This window comes from Triturus cristatus, chromosome 4_2, assembly GCF_964204655.1.
Source record: "Triturus cristatus chromosome 4_2, aTriCri1.1, whole genome shotgun sequence".
Lineage (NCBI taxonomy): Eukaryota > Metazoa > Chordata > Amphibia > Caudata > Salamandridae > Triturus > Triturus cristatus.
This window is the reverse complement of record NC_140586.1, coordinates 360,564,493-360,589,579: the sequence shown is the minus strand read 5'-3', so window position 1 is coordinate 360,589,579 and position 25,087 is coordinate 360,564,493. Positions and strand designations below refer to the sequence as shown.

Below are 25,087 nucleotides of genomic sequence, written 5' to 3'. Positions count from 1 at the left end.
ACTTCCTTGACCTGAGGACTACCTCTCTGCCAAATTACAAGTAATTCTGTTCAGCCGTTCGGGCTGTAGCTGTGTCTAAAGGTCCTATGGAAAAATGCATGGGGAAAACGCGTTTTGGGACCCCCCTTTTTTCTCAGCCCCCGCTTGACGAATCCCCCCGAGACTTTCAGGGTAGGAGCGTAGCGCCCCATTAGTTTTGAAAATTTCGCGAGGATTCGTCGACCGGCGCCAAAGTTATTCCAAATAGAATGTTGCGGATTTCCTATGGAAACAGGGTCCTAACTATAACTACCTACTGGCGACCACCAGTAGGTAATATATATATATATATATATATATATATATATATATATACACAGAGAGAGACACACATATTGTGAGAGAGATTGAGATGCATTGTGCCGTATTGTGGGTTTTTTTAAGCTTTGCAGTGCGGGCATATAATTGGCAGGCATACATGTTCTCCCACATCTAATTCCATACAAAATGTTTTTCTTAATCCCAAATGTGTGCTTTGGAAATCTACTGGCCTAAGGGGGATTGCGTGATCCTTGCTCAGTTGTTCCTAGCCCCTCTGTTGGGTACTCTTTCTTACCACCCCTGGGGATGGAGGAGATGAGTTTGTGACAGGCAACCAGGTTATGTCCCGATTGCCCAGGCTCATCTCTGTGAAAGGCATCAAGGGAGTCCCGAATGGGATGCCACTGGCACGGTCATCAGGTTCGCGTGCGAGCTAGAGCTTGCATCGAAGTCCGGGACCAGACTGTTTTCCATAATTTTGGCAGATCCCTTGGTTTCCACCAGAACTTTACTGTGAGGGAAAGACACGTTTGGGAGGCGAACCAGGAGTCTACGAAATATGTCAAAATGGATGATTCCGCTTTACAAATGTTATTGTCTACTTTGCACTGTAAATGTATCATGCTTATCTATCATGTACAATAATTTGCTACTGTAATAAATATGACCTGTGATGTAGAAAAAAAAAATGACAGTGGCAGGCCCTTTCGTTTTTGGGTCTTTAATCTGAGGCCGATCCTATAAATGCTGCATACATTTACACAGATTCCTGTCCAGTTTTTATGCTGTAACTTAGTGCACAAATAAAGTTCTTTGTTAGGTGCACAACTGTGCCACGGTAGTGGCATCCTTATTTCTACAGATGCGGGCCTACCTGCATGACACACCTGTTAATTAGCAGTAGAATAGGATGTAATATGCCATCAGCATGGCATCGCAGCACCTTTCTGTAGGCCAGGGCAGGACTTACAATGAGTGTAGGCAAAAGTAACCCATGTGGACAACATTGTGATGCCCTGCTATCCCAGAAATACACCCTGAATGCAGAGGGCAATGATTTATGCAATTATCCAAATACAAAAACACTTGAATGAAATATATTTTCCTAAAACATGAAAAGCATTCCAATAGCAGTGTCGCTGTGCTGCTGTTGCCTTTAGCTATTTAACAGATTTTAGTGATTTTGTAACCAAAAACACTGGTTAATCCTCGCGCGTTATCTAAGCAAATCAAGGCTTAACTCAAGCAGGTGGACCCCAACTCTCTCTCTGTAAGCCAATAATCAGTATGGGACCCTGGAGTGAAGGGGCTCTGCGTGCTGGAGTGCAAGCGACTTGTCGGTATTTACATATGAATTTACTGTCAGCAAAAACGCAACCAAGTCAGCGGACCCTTAGATCGACATCCTATAGTAAAAGGGCTGGTGACTCCCCCTCCCTCTAAGCATACCCCACAGAAGCCTGCACAAGCCTTGGGTACAGCATACCCTCCGGATCCCTCATTAGGGAGCAGCAGGGGCCGGGGCCAGCTATGAGGAACCTTGCCCCACAGGCGGCTCTCTCCGGGGGGTCGCTCGAACCACTGCGTGCTGGTCAGTAATGTGGTGGGAATGTGATGCCTCTGAACCTCCAAGGCTCCACATGTGTTGAAGGCTAAATGGCCGTTGCTCGTGGCTAAACGTTTGCCGCATTTGAGAGCTTAACGTTACACAGAACCTACAAAAACAAGCATGCGCGGCAGCAGGGGGAGGGGAGAGAGGGAGCCTGCGTGATTCCCTTGCGGGAGCGAGCGGCAAGGCGCGATAATTGCTACCATATGGTGCCGCCGCTCGCTCCCGCAAGTGAATAGCCAGACGTGCACGCGTTGCCATTGGAAACAATGCGACGCGTGCACGTTTTTGCAGGGAAAGCTGTGCCGATGGCTAAAGGTCTCTTTCCTATGCAGCGCATGCGCGCTGCGTAGGCGAGACCTAAAAAGGAAAGGGCCAGCCCTTTGCGCCATGAGCAATCAGTCCAATGAACCCGTAGATGGAGATTTTGAGTCCTTCCAGGCCATTTCAAAGTCTCTTTTAGCAATCGACAGGGCTGTTCCCAGAAACAACTTGTCGGCTCGTGCGCGATCCATTCCCTCCATCACCCCCAGGAGAAGAGCAAGAGGGTTGATGGGGACCTCCCACCCGAATATGCCACCCAGTTCAGATACGAGTGATGCCCAGTATTTGGATATGACGGTGCAGAACCAGACCATATGGAAGAAGTCGGCTGGTTTGTCTTCACAGTGTGTAAAGATGTATCTTAAGGAAAGTGTAAGGGGATTGTGACTACCCATCGTGCAGATGTGTTTGCACACAAGTAAAGATCTGTGTGGGATTCCAATCACTGCAAGTTGGTGTGTGTGTGTGCAAGGTAGAAATGTATGAAATATAATTAACTGCTGCCTTCTTTGACTCACACAGGTGATACCAAGAGCGAGAATATAAGCAGTTTACTGCGTCCATCAATCAAGAGCCGTGGGGAAGGTATGATTTTTTTTAGTTTAATTTAGCCATTTGATTTTATACAACAATTTCTGACATTGCACATGAACTGTTCAGCATCATATGTTTCTAGTCCGTTCCAGTGCCCAGAGTAGGACGTGCCTATAGGTATATAAGTATTAACAATGGTGCTTACATTATGTATGAGTGTGTATTAAGTATTAAAGCACATTAACTTTATCAACAATACTTCGAGCGTGCTTTATCATAGGATTTGTGTACCAGCATAGGATTCCAGAAAGCCTTTCATAGGACTTCTAAGTCTCAAACATGGACTGTTTTATGGTACTTCAATCTTCTCTGTGCTCCCCTCTCTGATCAACCGTTTCCCTACTGTGGACGGTTCTGTATCTGTTATGCCGCTTCCGAATTTCTGCTGTTCACGTGGGCTGGGTCTCTGGTTTAGCTTTCAATTTTTTCAAATAGGTGTTTCACTTGGAATAGTGTGTGCCTCTGCCCCCACACCCCCTTATTCCGGCTCGCTCTCCTTTGTACTCATTTCTTTCCTATCTTATAGGAATGCTGTAACAAACATGCCCTTTTGCAAGTTAGGATAATGAACTGTGATGGTGATAGTGTAGATGAACACACAGGTTTTATCCATGAATGCCTGTCTTTAAGTGGTGCACATATATTATTTTCTGTTCCTTTGCCTCGGGTAGTGTTCGTTTTCTGATGGTGCAGTTCAGATGCTTGCTTGATTACGCTCCAACTTTGTTTGAGGAGCAAGGTTTAAGGTAGTGGAGGTGGTGAGCTTTGGGCACAGGTTCACCTACTCGTTTCTGTTAGTAAACATTTGATTTTTCCCCCCCCCCCCCCCCCCAATAGCTTCCATCGTGCATGAAGATGTGCTTGATACCAGTGATCACCAAGGAGCTCGTACACCTGAGGCAAAATATCAATGGAAACCTATCACACCGGAGGTCAAAGAGTCGCGCACTCCAGAGAAACTTGACCTAAAGCAACGTGAACCCTACTCGCAGGAAGCATCCAGGAGCTATCGGAGACAAGGTAAGCAGTCAGTTCTTCAAGAAAATGAAGTATAATTTTTTCCTGTCCATGAGCTACAGAGCATCTTACTGGTGCATTCATGATTGCGCTGAAATCATTAGTAATGAGCATCATATGACTTTGAACTTAAGCCTTCGTAGTTCATAAATAATTTAACAACTATGCGAAGTGTCGGGGTGGGGAACGTAGCCTGGGTATGAGGACGTGTGAAAAATTAGCTAATTTGTAAAATGTGCAATATTTCAGTGCTCATGCTAAAAAGGCGCAAATATTTGTTGTTTATCCAGCTATCCATTGCTTTAAGTAGTCTGAAAGACAGATGCACCTGATTTTGACATATTTGTAACATCACTGCCACAATGTCCTTGTAGCTCATATGATTTAAGTGTTCTTGGCATCTTCAAGATGGTGGGCACTGAAAAATGTGCTTCACTTCACCTCTTGCACCAGAGGGGTGGATTTGGTGCAGAGGAGCACACCTCCTACTCTTACAAAGTTTTCCCGCCTGTTTTCCACCAAAAGTGGGGGTTTGAACTGGGGGCTGCCATCTTCTGATAGCAGCAGAGGGTGGGGTCGCATTACAAAGGCAAGGCCTTTGAAGCTGCCCTCTCAAGCACTGTGCTGTCCCTGGGGAAGAAGGTGTGACACCTCTGCCCAGGATGTGCTTTATTTCTGGCCTCCGAGAGCAGGGGCTCTCACCTCAGGGGTCAAGAAACAAGTCTGGTGATGGCAGGCTGCCTAAAGCCAGTCAGAGACTACACCGGGGTTGGTATATTTTCAGGGGGCACCTCTGAGGTGCCCTCTGGGTACATGTTTCAATAAATCTCACACTGGCATCAGTGTGGGTGAATTGAAAGGAGCTGTTTGGTACCAAACACTCCTGGGTTTAGTAAAGTCATCATGGTGCTATGGAATTAGAGTTGTTTCCAGCTCATGTACTCTCTATGGCTCTGCACCAAGGCATCCAGGCTACCATGGCAGTTTGCATGGCCTTTGTGAGGGGTCTCTAGGGGACCCTCTTCAGTCCCAGTGCCCTAGGTATCACAGTACCATTTACTAGGGACTTACAGGGAGGTCTGAAGTGCCCGTCCTTGGTACAGTTTTAGGGAAGGAGCTCTGGCACAGGGGATCTGTTTGTCATGGACGATGTGCACTTTTATTTGAAACCACATAATTTTTAGGTCTCTCCTAGGCAGCGCGCATGTGCTGCTCTAGGAGGGGCTTTAGCCATCTGTCTGCTCATTTTCAAGCACACACTTGTGCTTGTGGCGGCATCCACCTTGCGGGAGCGAGCAGCAGCGCGCTTGCTAATTGGCCGTTGCTCGCTCCGGCAAGGCGGATGGCACCACAAGCACGAGTGTGTGCTTGAAAATGAGCAGACCGATGGCGTGCTTGAATACAGCTGCTGCTTGTTTCAGTTTACGAGCAGCGTCCTGCGAGCGAGCGCACCACTCGCTGGACTCTGCAGCTGCATTCCCGGTATTCATTAAGCGTGTCTTTTTCGTACCTTCTTTGATCTCCTGTTTCTGTTCTTCAACTTCCATCTGTGACTCGTGTACAATTTTTGAGCTCTGCCAGCTCCTCATCCTCTTCATCCACTACAAAGAGAAAGGCAAATGTGTCATTGCCGTTTGAACTGATGGTTACACCACAGTGTTATCTGCCGATACCTTCTCTCTCTCCCCACCCACCCTGACTGGATCCTCACGCGTGCTCTCCTTCCTCCGACGCTCTTTCTATTTACCAAACACTGCAGTACAACCCTACGCATGCAATATGTATTTTTAAGCTAACCCAATTCATTCATGCCGCCCTATTTATTTTAAACTCTTCTGCTGCCCTATGCATTGTCAGGCTGTTGCCTAATTGTGTCCACTGAGGCTCCTATGCACTAAAGCATTTTCCCATAGATGCAGAATAGGTGAAACCCTTTGATAAATCATGCCCTAAGTTATTTATTATATTTTAACAGACATCCTTCATGTTTCTTACACAATCTATAGAAATAGCTCTGCTTCCTTTCTGCCATGCTTGCTCACTTGACTTTCCAGTTAAGGTCCACATATGGACTATTCCCAAGCTATTGGGCTGTCCTGCAGTCACTGCATCTCTACTTACACATGCCTACTCATGCCTGTCTGTCTGTAATAATATGCAGAATCTCAAGAGATATGAAATTCACTCATTTAGGTCCAGATGTACTAAGAGGCAAGTCACAAAAAGTAGGAGCAAATTGCGCATCAACTTTTTGCGAACTGCCTCTGATTTTGCGATGCAACATTGGTAGTATAGGTCCCAACTGAACACATCCAGTCGCAGGAGGTAGCTACCGACACAGGGCTAGTGGCCTGCACGGAACAGCACACCACAACCCCGAAGCATTCCCGAATGGCAATTTCATTTTTTTAAGCAGCCCGTGTTTCTTAAAAGAACTAGTGGTAACTTAAAAAAAAAAAAAAAAAAAAAATGCCATTTGTGAAAACTTCGGGGGGAGCTGCACTGGTCCCCTGAACTACTGTGTATCCACACAGCCACCCAGCACTATTTACCGAGGGGAAGCTGTCCTCACAGGCACCTTCTACTCTGTGAATCAGTTATCACCTACTATGTCTTTTAAGGCCTGTAAATTATGGAACTCCTTGCCTTTCGTACTGAGAACTCAATCCAATAGAGCCTCTTTTCGAAAACAGTTGAAAAAGTTTTTTTTTTAAATTACTATTCCTCCTTAGTAGATGGGGTTCATCGTTTTTAGGAACGTTTAGCGCTAAGACGCCTTGGCAGATGTGCGCTTTATAAAATACTATGTGGCGTTATTAACTTATCAATGGCTTGCAACCGTATAATTGTGGTCACAAACCAACCATTTATGGCATTCCAAAATCTCAGTTAGGTGAAGTGACGCCCTTTTCACACTCCTTCGGAACTGCGATCTCTAAATGCATTATAGGAGTTGGAAAAGGGTTTCCTAGTCGCTCGCTGGCTTTAACAAATACCCACAAGCAATTTTACAGCTGCAAGCCGTATGATTTTGGGAGGCGCGCAGGGTTTGCAAACACAAAATGGCTTTTCACATCGGTCTCTTCCTTATCAAACCTGAAGTGCTTACTTTTTGTTAGTGGCATTAATGTAAAGGCATTTACCTATTTTACTTGCTCAAATTAAATTGCTAAGCGCCAAGAAAACTTACTAGGTAACCGAGTGCTACATAGGTTGCCTATCGCATAATATATCTCGCTTTACCAAATAAATAAACAAAATGACAGATAATGACTATTTTTCATGAAGATTCTTACTTTTATTTCCCGGTTCGAGACTTTCTGGCATGCAAATGGCGCAGATGCATAATGTTTAACCACAAGAATTGCAAGCAGTTTGAAGCACATCACTGTAAAGGAATTGCCACCATGGAACATGCGAGCTAAAGATCGCAGCATTAATGTCCAGTGGCAAGCACCTGCTCGCATCCCCCTTGGCAAAGCTCACTTTTAAATGCTCTCAGACCCTCCACCGGGCTCTGGGGATTTATATCAAGCCGGCAAGGGAGATTATGAAAACAACGCGGGAGCCCGGCAGACATACCCTACGTGGACACCTGTTCTGCAGAAACCTCATTTCCAATTCATTTTTCATCAGGCTCGTTCTCTTACGTGACGCACAGGAAGGGGTTAAGAAGGGGGTTGACCTCGGGTGGTGCGCCATTGGCAAGTAAACTACGCGCATACAGTTCAGACAAGCCTCTGCCATCAGAATGAAATAAAAGCCATGATGAGAAATGGCATTTGCAGTTCCAGGCTATGCTCTCGCATTGATGTGAAACAAATGACTGCTAGAGAAATTGACATATGTCAGCTACCACAGGCAGATGTTACATTACCATTTTTTGGTCTATGCGAATGTCTGTGTTTTTTTTTTTTTTTTTTTTTTTTTTACCCTCTTCCGCATTTTTGAGGGCCGCTGGTTAATTTTCTTTTCAGGGTATTTTTAGGTCTCGCGTACGCAGCACGCATACTCGTGCTTGTGGTGGCATCCACCTTGCGGGAGCGCGCGCCACAAGCACGAGTGCAGTGCTTGAAAATGAGCACGCACGCACCACTCCCGGGCTCACCTTCAGCTCCCCTATCTCTCACGCGCATTCCTTGTTGTATAATTCTACACCGTACGCTCCGCTGTCTTCCATTGTCAGGTTCCAGATATGTAAAAAGCCGTTTTGACCGTTTATAGACACACTTTCTTTGAACTATTTCTCTCTTTCTTTTAATTGATCAGGATGTATTAATTGAGCTAAAGTATTGCTTTTGAAAAGCCATGTAATATCTCATTGTTTGCAACTTTCTACCCAATTATTCTCAAGGGATTTTGTAATAAATAGTTTTGCAAACATGTTCTCCTGCCTGATCTTAACGAGCCCTTTTAACATATTATTCTCATCTACACGCAGACACACGTTTGATGTATTTTAGATGATACTGAGTTGTGACAGAGTAAGTGACGCCCATCTGCTCACAAAATTGCCGTCTGTAATCAATCTTTTCGACCCACTGTCCCTACAAGGTGGTGCATGTTGACTGTATACAGAGCTTTGTTTGTCTCCGCGGGGTCTGTTCAGTCAGCCTTTTAAAGTGACCCAGCTATTTTAATCGTGCCACAGAGATCTTTGTCGTAATGCAATCAGCAGGTCTAAAATCTACCTTTCAGATCTCGTCTTGATATTCTCCCAGGGTGATTTAAAGCGGGAGTTGAGAATTGACTTAAGCCGCGTCCACTCCTCTGTGATACTGTCCTCTGGCCCGTTAGCAAACTCAGTTGTTTTGTTTTTTCACTAATTGACACAAAGCAGTTTCTCTCTGGCAACCACTGGGCTACTCTAAATGCCAGCTGTACATTAGCGGAATGTAACAGAATACTCCAGCAGGAGCTCCTCTGTATGTCATTTGAGCAGAAGGTCAGCGGTAGCGGAAGTGACATCATGTACCCTTTTACCTCCTTCGTGACATCACCTGATTGATCCCCTGTGCCACCATTTCTCGCTTCCTATTTGCTGCTGTTGGGCTAAGAAAGAGCAACAAGCATTGACATAGCCAATAGGTCTCACCTTTGGGACCTTATAAGTGTTTAACCATGCAACAGTTCATGTTGGTGCACCAAGGATATTGTGCTGCATAACTAATTACTTATAAGGTTCCAAAAGCGAGACCTATTGGCTATGCCAATGCTTGTTTTCAAATGTTACAAGGCACTTCCTAACGATTCAACGATGCATAAGCATGCATTCAGAGAAGAAAACATTAAAATTGTATTTTAGATGTTTCTTTTCGTCATTTCTTGCTGTGTAATGCGTTGTGGAGCTGGGGAGGAAAGTAGGAAGAGAGAGGCTCAGAGTGGGGAAGAGAAGAGAACAAGCATTGGCATAGCCAATAGGTCTCGCTTTTGGGACCTTATAAGCGTTTAGTTATCCAGCACAATATCCTTGGTGCAACAACATCAACTGTTGCATGGCTTAACACTTATAAGTTCCCAAAGACGAGACCTATTGGCTATGCCAATGCTTGTTCAGGCAAGAAGTGAGGTGTTAGCCATGTCAAAAGAGGCACTTTCTCACACCCAGGTCCTCCACTGTCTAGGCCCCTCTGTCTGAGGAACTTAGCTGCTTATCTTGTCGATATCAAGTGGGAAAACTCGGTCACTAGGTGGTGGCAGGATGTTTGTTACTGTCTGCGGGATTACTGCTTCATTTGTTTAGCTTGTTTGATCGTAGAATGGCAATCTTGCTTCTGTTTCAACACAGGGGGGCTTGTGCAGAGGGCCTGAATTATTTATTGGTGGGCTTAGCTCAGCCGGCGGACCAAGCTGCCCTTTTAAATGGGGCTTGCAAGGGCACCGCAGCAGCATGTGTGCATGGGGGCTCATCCCCTGACCGCTGTGCAGATGGATCCAACCTCAGGCCTTCGCATATGGCGGTACCTCCCTGCGCCAATATGCTTGTCTGCGATGTAGGTGTGGTTCCAATTTATTGTTCACGTTGTTTGTTTGCTGATAGGGGATGGGTCTCACTTCAGGATAGATGGTCAGGCTCTATGGGTTCCAGCCAGAGTGCCGCACGTTTATCCTACTCATTCGCTCGCCATATTTGATTCATAGTCGAGCCGCACTCTGTCCTGTATCTCGTCCCCTAGGAGCTATTCAGTGAGTTTGAGGGACTTAAGTTCTCAAGAGACTTCCACTGCAGCTGCCAAAGAGGGATGGGGGTGTCCTGGAGTTGGAAACCGAACCTGCCTGAAAGACTGTCACTCCATTGCCTTCTTTGCCATGCCCCTTGCTTATAACATTGGCATTGTTTTATGAATATGCTTGAAATTTAGCTAAACCTCAGCATGTTAAGCTTACATTTAGTATTTCCAAATGAGTGCAGATCCATTAAAGAGGGGCAAATAAGTGTTCATTTGTTAATAACTTTGACACTGTCTATCCAATCTGCACAAAATAAAGCAGCAGTTTAGAAGAATAATTTTCTATTTGTATCTCGAATTGTTTGCTAATCCGTCAACGGGTCAAAATTAGAAGGGGGGGCAATAAAAATTTTACTTGGCAATATCTTTGGCAGTGTTTAAATCTGCATGAAATGTGGCAGGCAGTTAGAAAATTAAGGCCAGTGCTATAGCATCAGGTTTCATACCAATTATACATTTGGGAAAGGTGGGGCGGAGGGTAGGTACCAGACAGACCCCCAGGAGATTACCGCATAGATTTGCAAATTTTGTGGTCCAAAAATTGAAAATTTTGCACATTATTGCGCCACCCCCTCCCCCACTCTCCCCCTCTCCCTCTCTCCCTCTCCCCCCTCCCCCTCTCTCTCCCTCCCTCTCTCCCTCTCTCAGCCTCCCTCCCCTCTCTTTCTCTCTTGAGAGCGAAAGAGGGGACTCTTTCTCTCGCTCACTCTCTTCCCTCTGCCTCTTTCTCGCTCCCCTCCCCTCTTCTCCTCTTTCTCTCTCCCCTCTTCTCTTTCTCTCTCCCCTCCCCTCTTCTCCTCTTTCTCTCTCCCCTCTTCTCTCGCCCCTCTGCCCCTCTTTCTCTCTCCCCTCTTCTCCTCTTTCTCTCGCCCTTCTGCCCCTCTTTCTCTCTCTCTCTCTCTCCTCTCTCCCCTCTTTCTCTCTCTCTCTCTCTCTCCTCTCTCCCCTCTTTCTCTCTCTCCCCTCTTTCTCTCTCTCCCCTCTTTCTCTCTCTCCCCTCTTTCTCTCCCCTCTTTCCCCACGTCTCCCCCTCTCCCCCTCTCCTTTTCCCACTGTCCCTCTTTCCCCCTCTCCCCTCTTTCCCCCTCTCCCCTCTTTCCCCCTCTCCCCTCTTTCCCCCTCTCCCCTCTTTCCCCCTCTCCCCTCTTTCCCCCTCTCCCCTCTTTCCCCCTCTCCCCTCTTTCCCCCTCTCCCCTCTTTCCCTCTCTCCCCTCTTTCCCTCTCTGCCCCTCTTTCCCTCTCTGCCCCTCTTTCCCCCTCTTTCCCTCTTTCCCCCTCTTTCCCTCTCTGCCCCTCTTTCCCTCTCTGCCCCTCTTTCCCTCTCTGCCCCTCTTTCCCTCTCTGCCCCTCTTTCCCTCTCTGCCCCTCTTTCCCTCTCTGCCCCTCTTTCCCTCTCTGCCCCTCTCTGCCTTCTTTCCCCCTTTATCCTGCTCCTCCTCACCTGTTGGAACAGCACTTGCCCCTTTTTCCTCTCATTTCCTTCACCTGTTACCCTGAGAAATGGTTCCAAAAAGAAAAGAACACATACAGAAAATGCAGTCTTTTTCAGACATTTTTCCCTTCCAAAATGCAGCCTCGGCGCAGAGAAACAACAGTAAGAAAAAAAAAATTCAGACAAGACAATGTAGCTGCAAAGTGGCCAGATTGGTTTTATTCACACCTAAACACATTAGCGGCACTTTACAGAGTTTGGAAATATAGCGCTACTTTAGTTTTCTGGCCTATCTTTCACAGCATGGTTTTCCTATTTGTTCTGTGAGGCGAGGGCAGCTGAGAATGCAGATTCTTAAAGAGTACAATTGTGTCAATGGCCCACTGACATGATTGTACTTTCACTTCTGTAATCCCTAATGCGGCAAGAGGAAGCAGGCAGCTTTTATTTGCTCTACGGCATCACGTAGTGACGTGTGTGTGCCTACAGCGAATAGGATGGCACAATTTTTCCCCATCTGATGGAGACTTTTTTTGCGGCCAAAGAGATCAATATTGCGGTCATCGCGCTCCCCAGCAGATTTTGCGGTTATTTTACGAATCGCGATATACTGGAGGGTCGGAAAATAGTGTAAATAAAAAAACAGGGTTTGCACCCAGCCCCGCTATGCATGTCTAAAGGCCACACGAAGCTCAGACTGAGTACATTGCAGGTGCTTGCAGTACATCATAAAAAAAGATTCACAGAAAACAAACAGTGTTACAGGTTGGTTATGGTTCAGCAAACACCAAACCTAAAAAGCTCAACAATTCACCAGTTGTGGTATGTATTGCATAGAGTGCCACTTGCCATGCTTAGTACTTCTTGGTGAAGCTGTGGTCCTTTTTTAGGCAACGAAAAGGAATATGTGGCAGGCGAGAGTTATGGTGTGCATTGTGAATTGCATACACTAACTGGTGAAATTCATTTTTGTGTTCACTTAACAGTAACTCACCTGGAACTGTGGATTTTTCATTAAGTCTTTCATAATAAGAGAAAACGCGTCATGGAAAAAACCAATATACAAATACTTCTATAATGATGTATTTTCATTGTATTTTTATTTACTTATTAAGCACACATGCACCCAAAATGGTGTGTTGGCAGTAGGAGTGCTTAAGACGTAAAACAAGTAAGAAGTACCAGCAAGAAAAGTAGGTTGCTTGACCTTTTTTGAACTTGAAGAAATCATCGATGCAGTGCAGGTCAGCGAGCTGAACGTTCCTCAACTGAGGTCTTAAGACATTGAAATCCCAGCTGCCAGTTGAACTTGTAGTAAGTACACTGAGTAAATACAAGGAACGTTTTGTGGGCCTACTTAGGTGTGTGTAGAAGTTGTTTGGATAAAAAAGGATGGTCTATTTTGTAGAATCCTGATTAACCATGAACGGGTATTATTTTGAACTTGATAAGTACGCTTTAGAGGCAACCAGTGATAAGTGGCTGACAGAAGACGCATTGTATTTGCCAAGCCCATCGACTATATTGACTGCTAAATTAATAACACTTTATCTTAATGACCAACTATTCTGGGATTCCAAGCCCGATAACATTGAAGAATTAAGGTGTGAAAAGGGACGAAGCCACCTAATATATGCGTTGTGAATGTCCGAATAAGAAAGAATCTTTTGCACCAGTCTGAGCTGATGCGCATTGGGAGATCTTTGTGTATAGTCATAAAGGTTAGAATAATTCCCTGCAGTTTGCAGGGACCACGAAACACCAATAGTCAATATATAAAGTTGTGGGAGGAGAGGGGAAGACCCAGCATAATGCAGTGCAGTGAATCGCCTCCGAAAATTCAATCCTGCTGAAAATGTTTCACTATGTAGACTACGCATTAAATAGTTATAGCAGGCATGACCTTCCAGAACCAAACGGCAGGATGTAAGAAGAGAGCCTATTTTCTAACATGAGTAAATAGAGACAAAAAGAGTAGCCTGATACGCTTACATTAGAAGATTCAAAATAGAGCACTGCTCTTTTAACAGCTCAGTGGCTTCGAGATCTCATAATGGATTGTACTGGCGATTGCCTCACAGTCTACTTTTTTCTGGCTTATGTATGTGGAATCCTGGAGCACGCTTTTTTTTTTGTTCAGGCCTATTTTTGTCCTTAAATTTACTCTCAGAACCTGTTTTTTCCCCCTTCACTGAATGTATTTTAATGCTAGAAAGCACTTGAAGGCATTCTTACTTTTTTAGATTGAGCCTAGGCAGCGCATACGCTGCTCTGCAAGCCATGCTGTATTGGAGTATGTACTTGAAGCCCCGCCCACTCTCTGCCCATATTTGTCATTGGCTTGTGTCATTATCCTTCTTAAATGCTGGCTTATGATTTGTTATTAGGCTTGTTAGTCACTCCGTAGTACCGCCTTGTCTTCATTTGTACCCTCACTGGGCTGGGCCTTTTACTTCGGTTGTTACACTGTACGTCTTCTTTAGTCTGTAAGCACTATTTTATTTAATGAGTCCCTCTTACTGCAGGAGGGTCTCTCGTGCGCAGTTGTGGCCACTGGCTTGTTTATTTAACTCGTAGCAAAGAGTGAGCTCTTCAGGGGCCATGGGAGACAGAAGGGGGCAACGCAGAGATGCCTTCAAGCATTTTGAATGCAATAGGTCTCGCATTTATGCGAGTTTGAGCTATTGGCATTGTAAATGACACTGCCTTTTATGTTTTAAAAACCAAAACCTAAATAAAAGGCATTGTCATTTACAATGCCAATAGCTCAAACTCGCATAAATGCGAGACCTATTGTATTGCAGATGCTTGTTTCTATTAGTCTTCTAGCACTATGCCCTCACAATTTGTGAGTGCCATCCTTGTGCAAGAAAAAAAGCTGCCACATACAATAGAAGGTCTCCGGTTGGTCTCCCAGTTTCACATTTGCTCATGGCGTGTGGATTATGCTACAAAATGTCCACAACAGCTTTCAATGTCAGAGAATGCATTAGATTACTTGTTCAACATTGAGGACAAATGTAATTATCAGCATTGATGACTTCTCGCCATCGCTCACCAATGGGATGATCCATGGCCATCTTCCCAATCACATTTGCTAGTGGCCATGTTCATGGCACACTATTTATGTAAGGACAACGCTTGGATTGAAGCACCATTTGCCATTGAGTTGCCACTTGTGAGTCGATTTAGTAATCCATATTTGTAAAGCGCGTACATATTACCCCTTAAGGTTTCAAGGCTCTGGGTGCCGTCTGGTAGATTGAGCTATTCCCCAGAGTCACATGGTGCTGAGCTGCTTCCGGAGCTGGGGATCGACCTGTGAGCCCCACGCTCCGGAGTCAGCACTCTGGCCGCTGCGCCACACCTCTCCCAACTTGACATCACAGAACCACTTGACTCACAGATCAACCTTGATAACCTTCATATCAAGCTCTCCACCTAATCTGACAGCTAAGAAGAGGTTGAGTATTTCAGCATTGCTTGCTCAGTCTCCAAATCTTGTGATGCAGCTGCATTTTAACATTACAGTACAAAGCCATCATAAGAATATCTGCAGCCTTTCAGTTTGTCAGCACCACTAAGACCTGTGCAAGTGACAAGTTAAATGCCTGTGTCTCAGATAAGAAAAAGACCAATAACACCTAAATACTCTTATATAGTGGAACCTCTGCACGTTTTTCCAGCCAGCAACTTGGATCTTGATCAGTCCTTGCCTATGCGTAGAAAGAAGATCTTGTGCAAGATTTCCATCTATTCTGATGTCGATGCTTTATCTTGATAAATGCCCACTTCCTGACAGCCACCTCCTAGAGGATTTCACCTATTGACCAGACCTTTCATGTCATGCTAATTTGGAGCGCAGTGAAGCTTCACGCGCCTCTAGAAACAAAACAAAAAAACTGGTTCGATTGTCATGGAAACATTACTACCAAGGGCTCACCCAGACCTTTGTTTTCTTATGCCAGGTGTATTGGAGATTACGAAGGAAACGTTTTTGCCACCTGCAATGGTAAAATCCTAGACCCTCCCACTTGCTGGAAAAAATACAACCCCTCCCACCAACTAGTTATGTTTTTTTTCATGTCCGATCCGAAGCCAGATGACATGGTTGTGTCTGCTATTTGCAGAACGCTCTCTGTCACAGGTAACATCTTCACCACAGGATAATGAGAGTAAGTGGATAGAATTTATAGGAACTAAAAATGTAGGACTGCTTCCACTGCACTCGAAACAGCAAGCGCGATGTTTCTTTTGAGCTGATATAACCGGAAACTATGGGACGTTCTACAAAGGCTTGTTGAAGACTTATACCGAGACAGTCATCAAGATGTTGAGAAGGGCTGCATGCATCTAATCAGATCAGCATCACTATGGATTCGGCCCAACTGCTGGTCTCGGACTTTTGTCACTGGATAACCTTAAGATGATCCTCTTATCTGCATCATACTATTCTGAAACCAGACTCCCAACTAAAGATTTTACATCTGTCAGTTTACAGGTTCTACACTCTTTGGTCAGCAGACTGAAGAAGAGATGCTGAGCATGGAAAATGTTTCCAAGACACGTAAAGCCGTTGGTCTAGAGGATACATGGAGATTTTGATGTTTACAATTTAGACAGATTGCTTGTACTATGCTCCTCGGGGGCTCAATACCCTTGTTGGAGCTACCAGCAAAATCAATAAGGCCGATGGTACCTCTACCACCAGAGATTAGGAAAAAGGATGAAGTTATTTCGTAACCAATCCTCTGGCTTATCAGTGCAACTGCCCTCAAACAGTGACTTCTACTCCCTCCCCTCTCTGTTAAGCAATCTAGGAAAGTGGTGGTGCCAGGAGGCGAGGCACCATAAAACTATCTGGAACAGTGAAAAAAGATACAAATGGATACTAAACCATTGTTAAATATTGCTATTCACTGAATTTCATAGCTCCACCACAGGCTATACCACCAAACCTGTTCACAAAATTTAATCTACCGAGCTGCATAAGGAGTGCGCATGACTTTATTTCCTCACAGATGCATCAAAAGAAAAGTTTAGCATTTTAGCCCTCCATCTAATTGTTCCATATATCAAACCAGGAGATTGGATGTGCACGGTCAACCTACTGGGCTCCTATTTTCACATCCCCATAAAGAAACGCACAAAATTCCTGAACTTAGTAGTAGGTCATTCCCACTTTCAATACGCAGGACTTCCTTTTGGTCTTAAGCTTCTCCTCGCACTTTGGCCAAGTGCATGGCAGTAGCGGCAATCTATCTCCGTCTACAGAATATTCAGCTACCCATAATTAGATGATTGTAATAAAAGTCCACAGATGACAAAAGGTGATGTAGGACTTGCAGGCAAAGATCCAGCTGTTGCATCCCTTGGGGTTGCATCTTAACCACAGCTTGAGGGAAAAGTGCTCCCTTCAGAGAAGAGAATATCGTCAATCTTGGAGAAGTGCCACTTTTTTTTAAAGGTTTTCAGACCGTCAGGTCGTCTGTTCTCTTCCTTGCTTGTCTCTGTGGCATCCTGCTTCTTCATGGTTCCAAGTGAAAGAATGCAATTGAGGCCTTTTGGATGATCAGTGGTCTCATTGAAAGGCAACAAACTTCTACTTTCATAGCAGCAAACTGGTAGTGCAAGAAGAACAATTTCCTACAAAGCATGCACACAATAGTCAGACTCATCCCGATCCTGCTGGGGGAGCCCATTTTGGCCACTTTTCAGTACAGGGCCTGTAGCTTAGAATGGAGAGTTGGTATCATATCACTTAAGCACTCTAGCTCTCAAAACATTCCTGCCATCTCGAACAAGTAACATAACTCTCATTCCCACAGACAAAACAATGATCATGCATTACTTAATGAGAAATCGGGGCAAGGTTTTTGTTCTTAACTGCTCAACAGATGTTATCATAGGCCCTGGACAGAAATTTAACATCCAAGTGAGTCCATCGGCCAGGAGCGCAAATTTTACAAAGCGGACTTCCTCAAATGGTTTTACGAAGGAAACGGAGAGCGAGTTTTAAACTACATGAGCCTTCAGAAAAGTTTTGCAGAATGGGGTCAGTCATCTATTGAGCTTTAGTCAACAAAACATGGCAGGACTTCACGCTCAGGAGGTAGGTACGAGGCTCTCTGGGCAATGTCTTTTTGATTAACGGCTCAACGATATTAAGCATTTTCATTGATAGCACTGATCCCAGCATTCATCTAGAGAATTGGGAACTCCAATGGCCCAGGCAGTGGTGGCTCCTGGATCTTCACCAGATGTCAGTAAAGCCACACAAGAGTTTGGCATGCAACTTTCTTGAAGGCCTGGAGAAGGTTTTTTCTTCCTCAAAAGTTTTTTCCATCTGCTTTGGAACGTAATTTTGTGTTATAAAAGCGTATGGACCCCCTTGTGAGCATATTCACAAGGTTTAATGCAGCATCTGTCCTGAAACACTGTTTTTTAAGTGGCTATCAAGTCTGCCTGTATGGCTGGAGAGACTCAAGACACTTTAGCGGTAGAATGTCATACCATATTCCTCTGAATAGAGTAGTTGAGAGCTCTTCCCTCATTCTTTTCCAAAGTGGTTTCAGATTTTCATATAAACCAGACCATAACTCATACCAGTTTTCGTTAACAGTGCAACTATCCCACCATTCTTTCCATTCACTTGATGTTATAAGTGATATACTATTACTTAGGCAAAAACAAAGGTTCATGTAAATTTCACCAGATGTTAGTGCGCTATGTTCTTCCTCAACACTAACTTCTAAGCAATCCACCTGTTTTTTGATAGTTTCGACTTATCAGTTAGTTGAGAAACCTATGCCAGAGACACTGTGCTCATTGCACTGTATGAAAAGCGGTTATGACTGCCACTTGGAAGTCAATGCACGCTTTCATGAGACACCTCTGCCGTTATTCTTATACTGAAGCTGACTCCAGTATACGTCAAGCTGTACTGAAGTACATTTTCTGCTAAACGTCTGAAATTGTTTTTTGCAGTATATTGCCAAGAGCTGTTCAGATTATCATTAAAGCTTACTACCCTATTCTAACCTGCATCACGATCTATGAAGATTCTATGTTGCAGAAGGAAAGGTTATTTACTTGTAGTTCTGGTTGTGCATTGTAGGATTCTTCAGTGCAGTAATAAACAATCTTAGTTATACAGCATGTATGTGTTTTTTGAGAGTTCCTGCTGTTTTTATACACAAGCCTGTCAAAAGAACGAACTCTGAGGCCAATGGCATCATGGGAATATGGAAGCCCCCAAACTCCTAAAGGAGCAGTGAGTTATTTTGACTCTTCTAATGCAAGCATATCATGCTGATCCTTTCCTCTGTATTAAGACGTTGGGCAGCAGACTCTCTTCAAAGGTGTTGCAGTGCAGTGTTAGGAAGGTCATTACTGATTTTATGATAGATCACATAGTCATAGTCTACATATTCAAGAACTTTCAACTGAATAGGATTTTTTTGAGAAGAGTTGCTACATTGCATTACGCTTGGGGTTTCTGGTTTCCAGTTAAAATCTATTTCTAACTGATAAAACCCCACCGAAGGGAATGGTTTTTTTTTTCATTAGAAACTGAAAAACACCAGATTTTGCTGCATTTTTCCTGCCTTGGTGCTCTTTCGTAGCAAAGCAGGGGAAGTGCAGTGTCTAACTGCACAATTTTCTGTGATGGATGTTTCTGCTAGGACCCTTTTGGGCTATGGTAAGCTGATCAATATGCCCTTTTGACCATCCATAATGTCTCGGGACTGCCTGGTGCAACTTCCACTCTCACTTTGGAAAGCATGACTTACCTCCTATAGATTCAGCTCACTGTTCACCTCAAATTGCTATGTAGTAAGCAGCAGATTGACAGCTGAACTACAAGCAGGGTCTCAATTCAGGTGAAACGGTACCAGCATGAGGACATCCTTCTTCACTGGTGGTAAGGAGCTTTGCTTTCTGAAAGCTCAGGTATCAAGATTGTGGCAATAAAGTCACTGTGCATACTACGCATCTAGAACTAATATCCTTACATAAGGCACTCTACCTAATAATCTTGTTCTGAGATTTACTTAGCAATGGTCTGAAAAACCTTCTTATAGAAGCTGCTTCCCCTCACACAGAATAACAAGGACCATTTCATAAACATTTTCTGCACCAAAGAACAGACTCCGAAGAGGTCACACACAAGTTTTACTGAAACTAAGCTGATTACAGTACATACATTCAGAAAATATACAAGTATATTCAGAGAAACTTGCAGATAGTGCAGCTTAGAAACATGAAGAGCCAGCCACTGCTCTTTTTCCAAGTATGTGCGACTGACAACACAGTCTGAGCAAAAATAGGTGCACAGGCCCATTCTGAGCCTTTATACTGAATTCGAACATGTTCGTAATGCAGGCGCAGGATCATCAAGTTGAGTTTTCATTAAGATTGTACCCTTAGTCTTGAAAGAAGACCTAGCACTTTAGGTAATCACCAGTACAAATTACAATCATGTAGTTAATGGAAACATATTGAGCTATGCTTGTTCTTGTTCCTTTTCCCAGGATACAAAATGCACCAGAGCAGTGATTGCTGCATAGAACACAAAGGCAAAGTGCCTTGGGTAGCGCTCGCACATGCGTTGAAGGAGTGCAGTCCCCGTGCTGCTTTTAAATAAATGAAGGCCCTCCTACTTGATAAAAGATACATTCCCAGTGGTGCTGGCTCTCAAATAACCAAAATCCCATAGGCATGGCCCAACAACGTAAACTTAACTTAATTCATGATGTGAACTGCACAGGCAGAAGTCCAAGGCATCCTGCCCAGCAGCAGAGTTTGTGGTCACCAAAGACTGATTAGCTAACAGTCTTCTTAATAACCCCTTAGCAAACATCCCCCCATGACCATATAGAGCAGAAGTATGCCTCGATTGGAGAGTACTACCACATTTATTAAGCAATTTCTTGGTATCTTGAGACAAAGAGCAGGGCAGTGTGACACTAGTTAGCACTGAGCACCCCACCCTGTCTGTCTGTCTATCCACATACATATAGTCTTGTGTCCCAAGTAGAAAATCTTCATTCATTCAATCCTTGATATTTGTCTGAAGAATAACGCAGCAGGAACGTGTGTTACATTTTCACCATTGGCCTTTTATCTGCTGGAATCGAATGTTGATGGGTGCTGCGATCCTCAACCATGTGCATCCTGGACATATAGTGTAGGGCTGGACTGCTGCAAAGAGTAGTTTGAGTACTGGGAAGTGACACAGGGAACAAGGTTAAAGAAAAATGAAAAGTTACTTGGGATAGCTAATATAAGGGAAAGGTACAGAGAAGAGCATTAAGAGCTGGAAAGATGGGAATGAAGAATTAATAATGGAAAGAAAGAGGGTAAAACGGAAACAGAAGCCAAATTGTTTCGAAGCATATGCAAATAACCATTCCAATAATTTTTTTTTTTATGGAGCAAAGATGAGTAAACATTAATAACCACTGATTTTTGCAGTTTTTGTAAACTTTGGAAAATACTGAAAACAAACCACCAGAATACAAAACAAATCGAAACTGACAATAGGAAAGCTAATGATGCTGTGTGTTCTTCTCCCTCTCACAACTTTATTTGCATTTAGGGTCTGTGTCCCCAGAGAAGATGCCTTTGATGCTTAACCAAGACTACATGTTTGTAACCATTTCTTGCCACATCTTTTGCACCTGTGCTACAATGGAGAGATTTGTGTCAAATAAGATGCCAAGATTTTTTGCAGTTGGGCAAAAGGGGTAAAGGAGAAAGATGCTCCTGCCACAATTTTGTCAGACCAGCACCAAGTGTCTGTACCACGATCAAGACATCAGTCTGCTCTCATTTGAGCTCCCAAGTCTTTGTTCATCACCTGCTTCTGGATGGTATTTAAAACAATCACCAAGCATGCAAATAGAGACTTTTGATAAAGTTTGAGCAGTAGACTGGTGTCATCTGCATCTGAAAAGGTCTTAAAACTGAAGAAGTGCACCAGTTCCTCAAATGGTTGGATATTGAGGATATACTGGATGGAGACAAGGCGGAGCCCTTGGACACACTGTTGCATGTATACAAACGCAGTCTGATCTGACAAGTACCTTAGCCAGCCGAGGGCCAGGCCGGTCAGTCCTGCAGCGCTGAGATGGTCAGTCCTTGCATTGCCTTCTATATCTGTAGGTTTTGAGAAATGTGTTGGCTGCAGATACACATCTTATGAACACCCTGCAATTTGATTTCTGGAGGAAGTCATTTTATGGTTGATGTTGTGCATCTCCTCCTCCTCGAGGCATTGCGCTTGTTCAACAGCTCCTTTGTTAGATAATTTTTTTCTGCCATCGGGCTCGGACGACTGTCGAAGTTCTGTATGTTTTGACATCCATGCAGCTGCCCAACGGATAAAATGGATTAGGACTCTACAGCAGAGACAGAGACACGGTACATACAACCGTTGTAACGTGTAGGAATCAAACAGGCACTGCCGACTTCGACTTTTTGGTCGTCTTCACCCGTCGGAAATGGTCATCTCTGGGCAAGGGAGTCTAAATAAGGACAGTTTATTCAGGAAGTGCTCTCTGTGCGGGGCGAAGTACTCCAAGTCTGACACCCATGACCTCTGCAACATGTGTCTGTCGCCAGGGCACAAAGAGCAGGAATGAGCTGCATGCACCTTGTTTAAAAGCAAGAAAACACTGAGAAGCAGAGTACATAATCGCTAACCTGCACTACGTTGCCTCTGATGAATCCAGTGGGGATAAGAGTCATACGCGCGGGTCAAAGACACTATGCAACATCACAAAATAAAATGATGGATGAAGTGTTGAAACTTTTTTAAACATTCACCCCCAGTCACAGATCTGGGGTTGATAGATCGTTATTTTGCTCACCACGTCACACCAGTTAGGACCTAGCCATATGCAAATCAGTCTTGAAATTGCTCCCTATGGGAACTGTCAAGCCCGAACTGCTAAACCAATGTCCTCCCTGAACCGGAAACAACCGTCCTGGGACCGGTTTCAGGGTGTCACGCCTTATCGGCCAGGCTAGATTAAATCCAGTGGCACAGTGAACAAGGGACCGTAGCCACTTAGGGGAGCACATAGCAACATCACAAAGTACACTACGCAACAGACTTTGATGATGGGGTCGGGGCCCAGAATGAAGACCACACCAAGGGCCATGAGTACAATTGACCCACCCCGACTGAAAAAGAACGTACATAAGTCTCCCCTTGCATGCCATGGTGCGCCACAGCCCTCGTGCTCTGGTCGACACCAAGATCGCGCCTTGGAGCTGAGACCGAACCAAAAGGTTCTCGATCCCGATTGGGTGACAATGCCTACAGAGAGGGATGGAACCGACATCAGGAAGACATCAATGCCAAAAGAGCCATCAACATCGGAGAAATACCCGCCTTAGGCTTTAGCCCCGAACATGCACTCGGAACCGAAAAAACACTCGCGTTCAAGTTATTCAGACTCTAAACACTCCTCGATACCGAAGAAAAACTTGGCTCTAATTACACCAAAGACAAAAACTCCTTCCTCTGCAACAGCAAGGTCAGAGAAACAGGCAATGACAACGCAAAAACAAATGCAACAAGAGGAAGAAGGCAATGTTTTTGAAGACCTACATAATGAATGCTGAAAAGGCACCATAAAGAAACGCCCAAAAGACAGGGGGAAGAATTGGATGTGCCACAGTCAGAAAAAAAAGTGGCAAATGAACATGGGGCCACAAGCCCCATGCGCAGGGACCGCACTAACAGACCAGGAGGAGGAATCGCCATCGTCCACAGGAATACCCTCAGAATTTCGACCAGCACTGAAGACTCCCTCAACACTGCCGAACACCTGCACTTCCAGATCCACATCAATCCCAAAACCACCCTCAGAGGAACCCTAGTCTACAGACCCCCGGACCCTGACCCCAGTTCAGCGACTCAATCACCGACGTCGTCAGCACGCACACCCTTGCATCCACAGACCACATCCTCCTTGGAGACCTGAACTTCCACCTCGAACGCCAATGACAGCAACTCCACCACCCTGCTCGATAACCTCGCCAACCTCGGACTCAAAACCGCTCGCCATGACACCCACCCACTCTGCCGGACACACGCTCGACCCCATCTTTTCCGCCAGCAACCACGTCCCCTTCATCCACACCACCAAACTCCACTGGACCGACCACCACTGCATCCACTTCTCCTTCGAGAAATACACCACGTGCAACGAATCCTCCACTGCAGCTGGAACAAGGTCACCGAAGACCAGCTAATCCGCACTCTCGCCCGAGACCCACTAACCGACCCCACCAACATAGCCGCCCGCAACTTCAGGCAATGGATCGACGACTGCGCCAACACTCTCATCCCGATCAAGAAGCCCTCAAACAGACGCACTGACAGAAGGGCCATCTGGTTTACCACCGACCTCCAGGCATCCGGGCCGACTTGCCAAAAATTCGAAAAGTGGTGCCACGAACAGACACTGGAAAACCACGCAGCCCTCAAGAACGCCAGCTGCAAGCACCACCAACTCATTTGAACCGCCAAAAGGACCTCCTTTAAGGAACGCATCAACAACAATGCGCACAACAGCAAAGAGATCTTCAACATCGTGAAGGAACTCTCCAGCTCCAACGACATCCCGCCGTCGCAAGACCTCTGTGACTCCCTAGCCACCTTCTTCCACCACAAGATCGCAGACATCAACGACTGCTTCAACACCCAGACCCCCCCCCCCCCCCCCCCCCCCCCCGACAACCGCCGACACCTCACTCACCGCCCCCCAGGCACACCGGCCTCCTGCTCTCCTGGAACCACGTCAACGACAACACCATCAAAATCATGAACACCATTAACTCCGGCTCACAATCCGACCCCTGCCCTCACCACATCTTCAACAAAGCGAGCTCCATCATCGCTCCCCAACTCCGGAAGATCCTCAATAGCTCCCTCGAGACCGCCACCTTTCCGGAGAGCTGGCAACACGCCGAGATCAACGCCCTACTCAAGAAACCCAAGGCGGACCGAAAAGACCTCAAGAACGTCCGGCCCATCTTCCTGCTCCCGTTCCCGGCGAAAGTCATCCAAGACTGTCAACAGGCAACTGACCTGCTTCCTCGAGGAGAACACCCTGGACTCATCCCAATCCGGATTCTGCAGCAACCACAGCACCAAAACCGTCCTCATTGCCGCCACCGACGACATCAGGACCCTGCTGGACGGGGCGCTAGGTGGCGCGCTAGCAAGATGGACGTCGGCGCATGAAGCTCCTGCCATCGGGTGCCGAAATCCTGGTAATTCTCCTGCCTGTGGTGCGGGTGGCCACGACAGACGCTGCCGGCCGCGGACCAAGTACCTCCCGCATCTCCATGGAAGCGCTCGGAGCCGGAGACAGCCTGTGGTCCCTACTGTGGGAGCTACTTCAGCCCGCGGCTTGACACGAGGCGGCTGGGCCGCAGGGGCGGTGCTTCCGAGTGCGGAGTCGAGGCGGAGACCGGCCGTCAGGGACACAGAGGCTGGTGCTAGCTGAGGAGGACGGCGACGGCCCTGGTGGCTACCGGCTGCCACGGGGACCCAGCCGGCAG

General features: G+C 45.6%; 1 protein-coding gene across 6 annotated transcripts in view; it reads left to right on the top strand.

The window, feature by feature from the left end:
- The window catches only part of LOC146833883 (torsin-1A-interacting protein 1-like), a 426,463-nt gene that overhangs the window by 57,853 nt on the left and 343,523 nt on the right, over window positions 1–25,087 (top strand). For all 6 annotated transcript variants that reach the window (XM_085601774.1, XM_085601772.1, XM_085601777.1 and 3 more), the window contains exons 3-4: window positions 2,756–2,818; window positions 3,665–3,847. In XM_085601774.1, coding sequence (XP_085457900.1) covers window positions 2,756–2,818; window positions 3,665–3,847 — 246 coding nt within the window. The remainder of the gene's footprint in view (window positions 1–2,755; window positions 2,819–3,664; window positions 3,848–25,087) is intronic.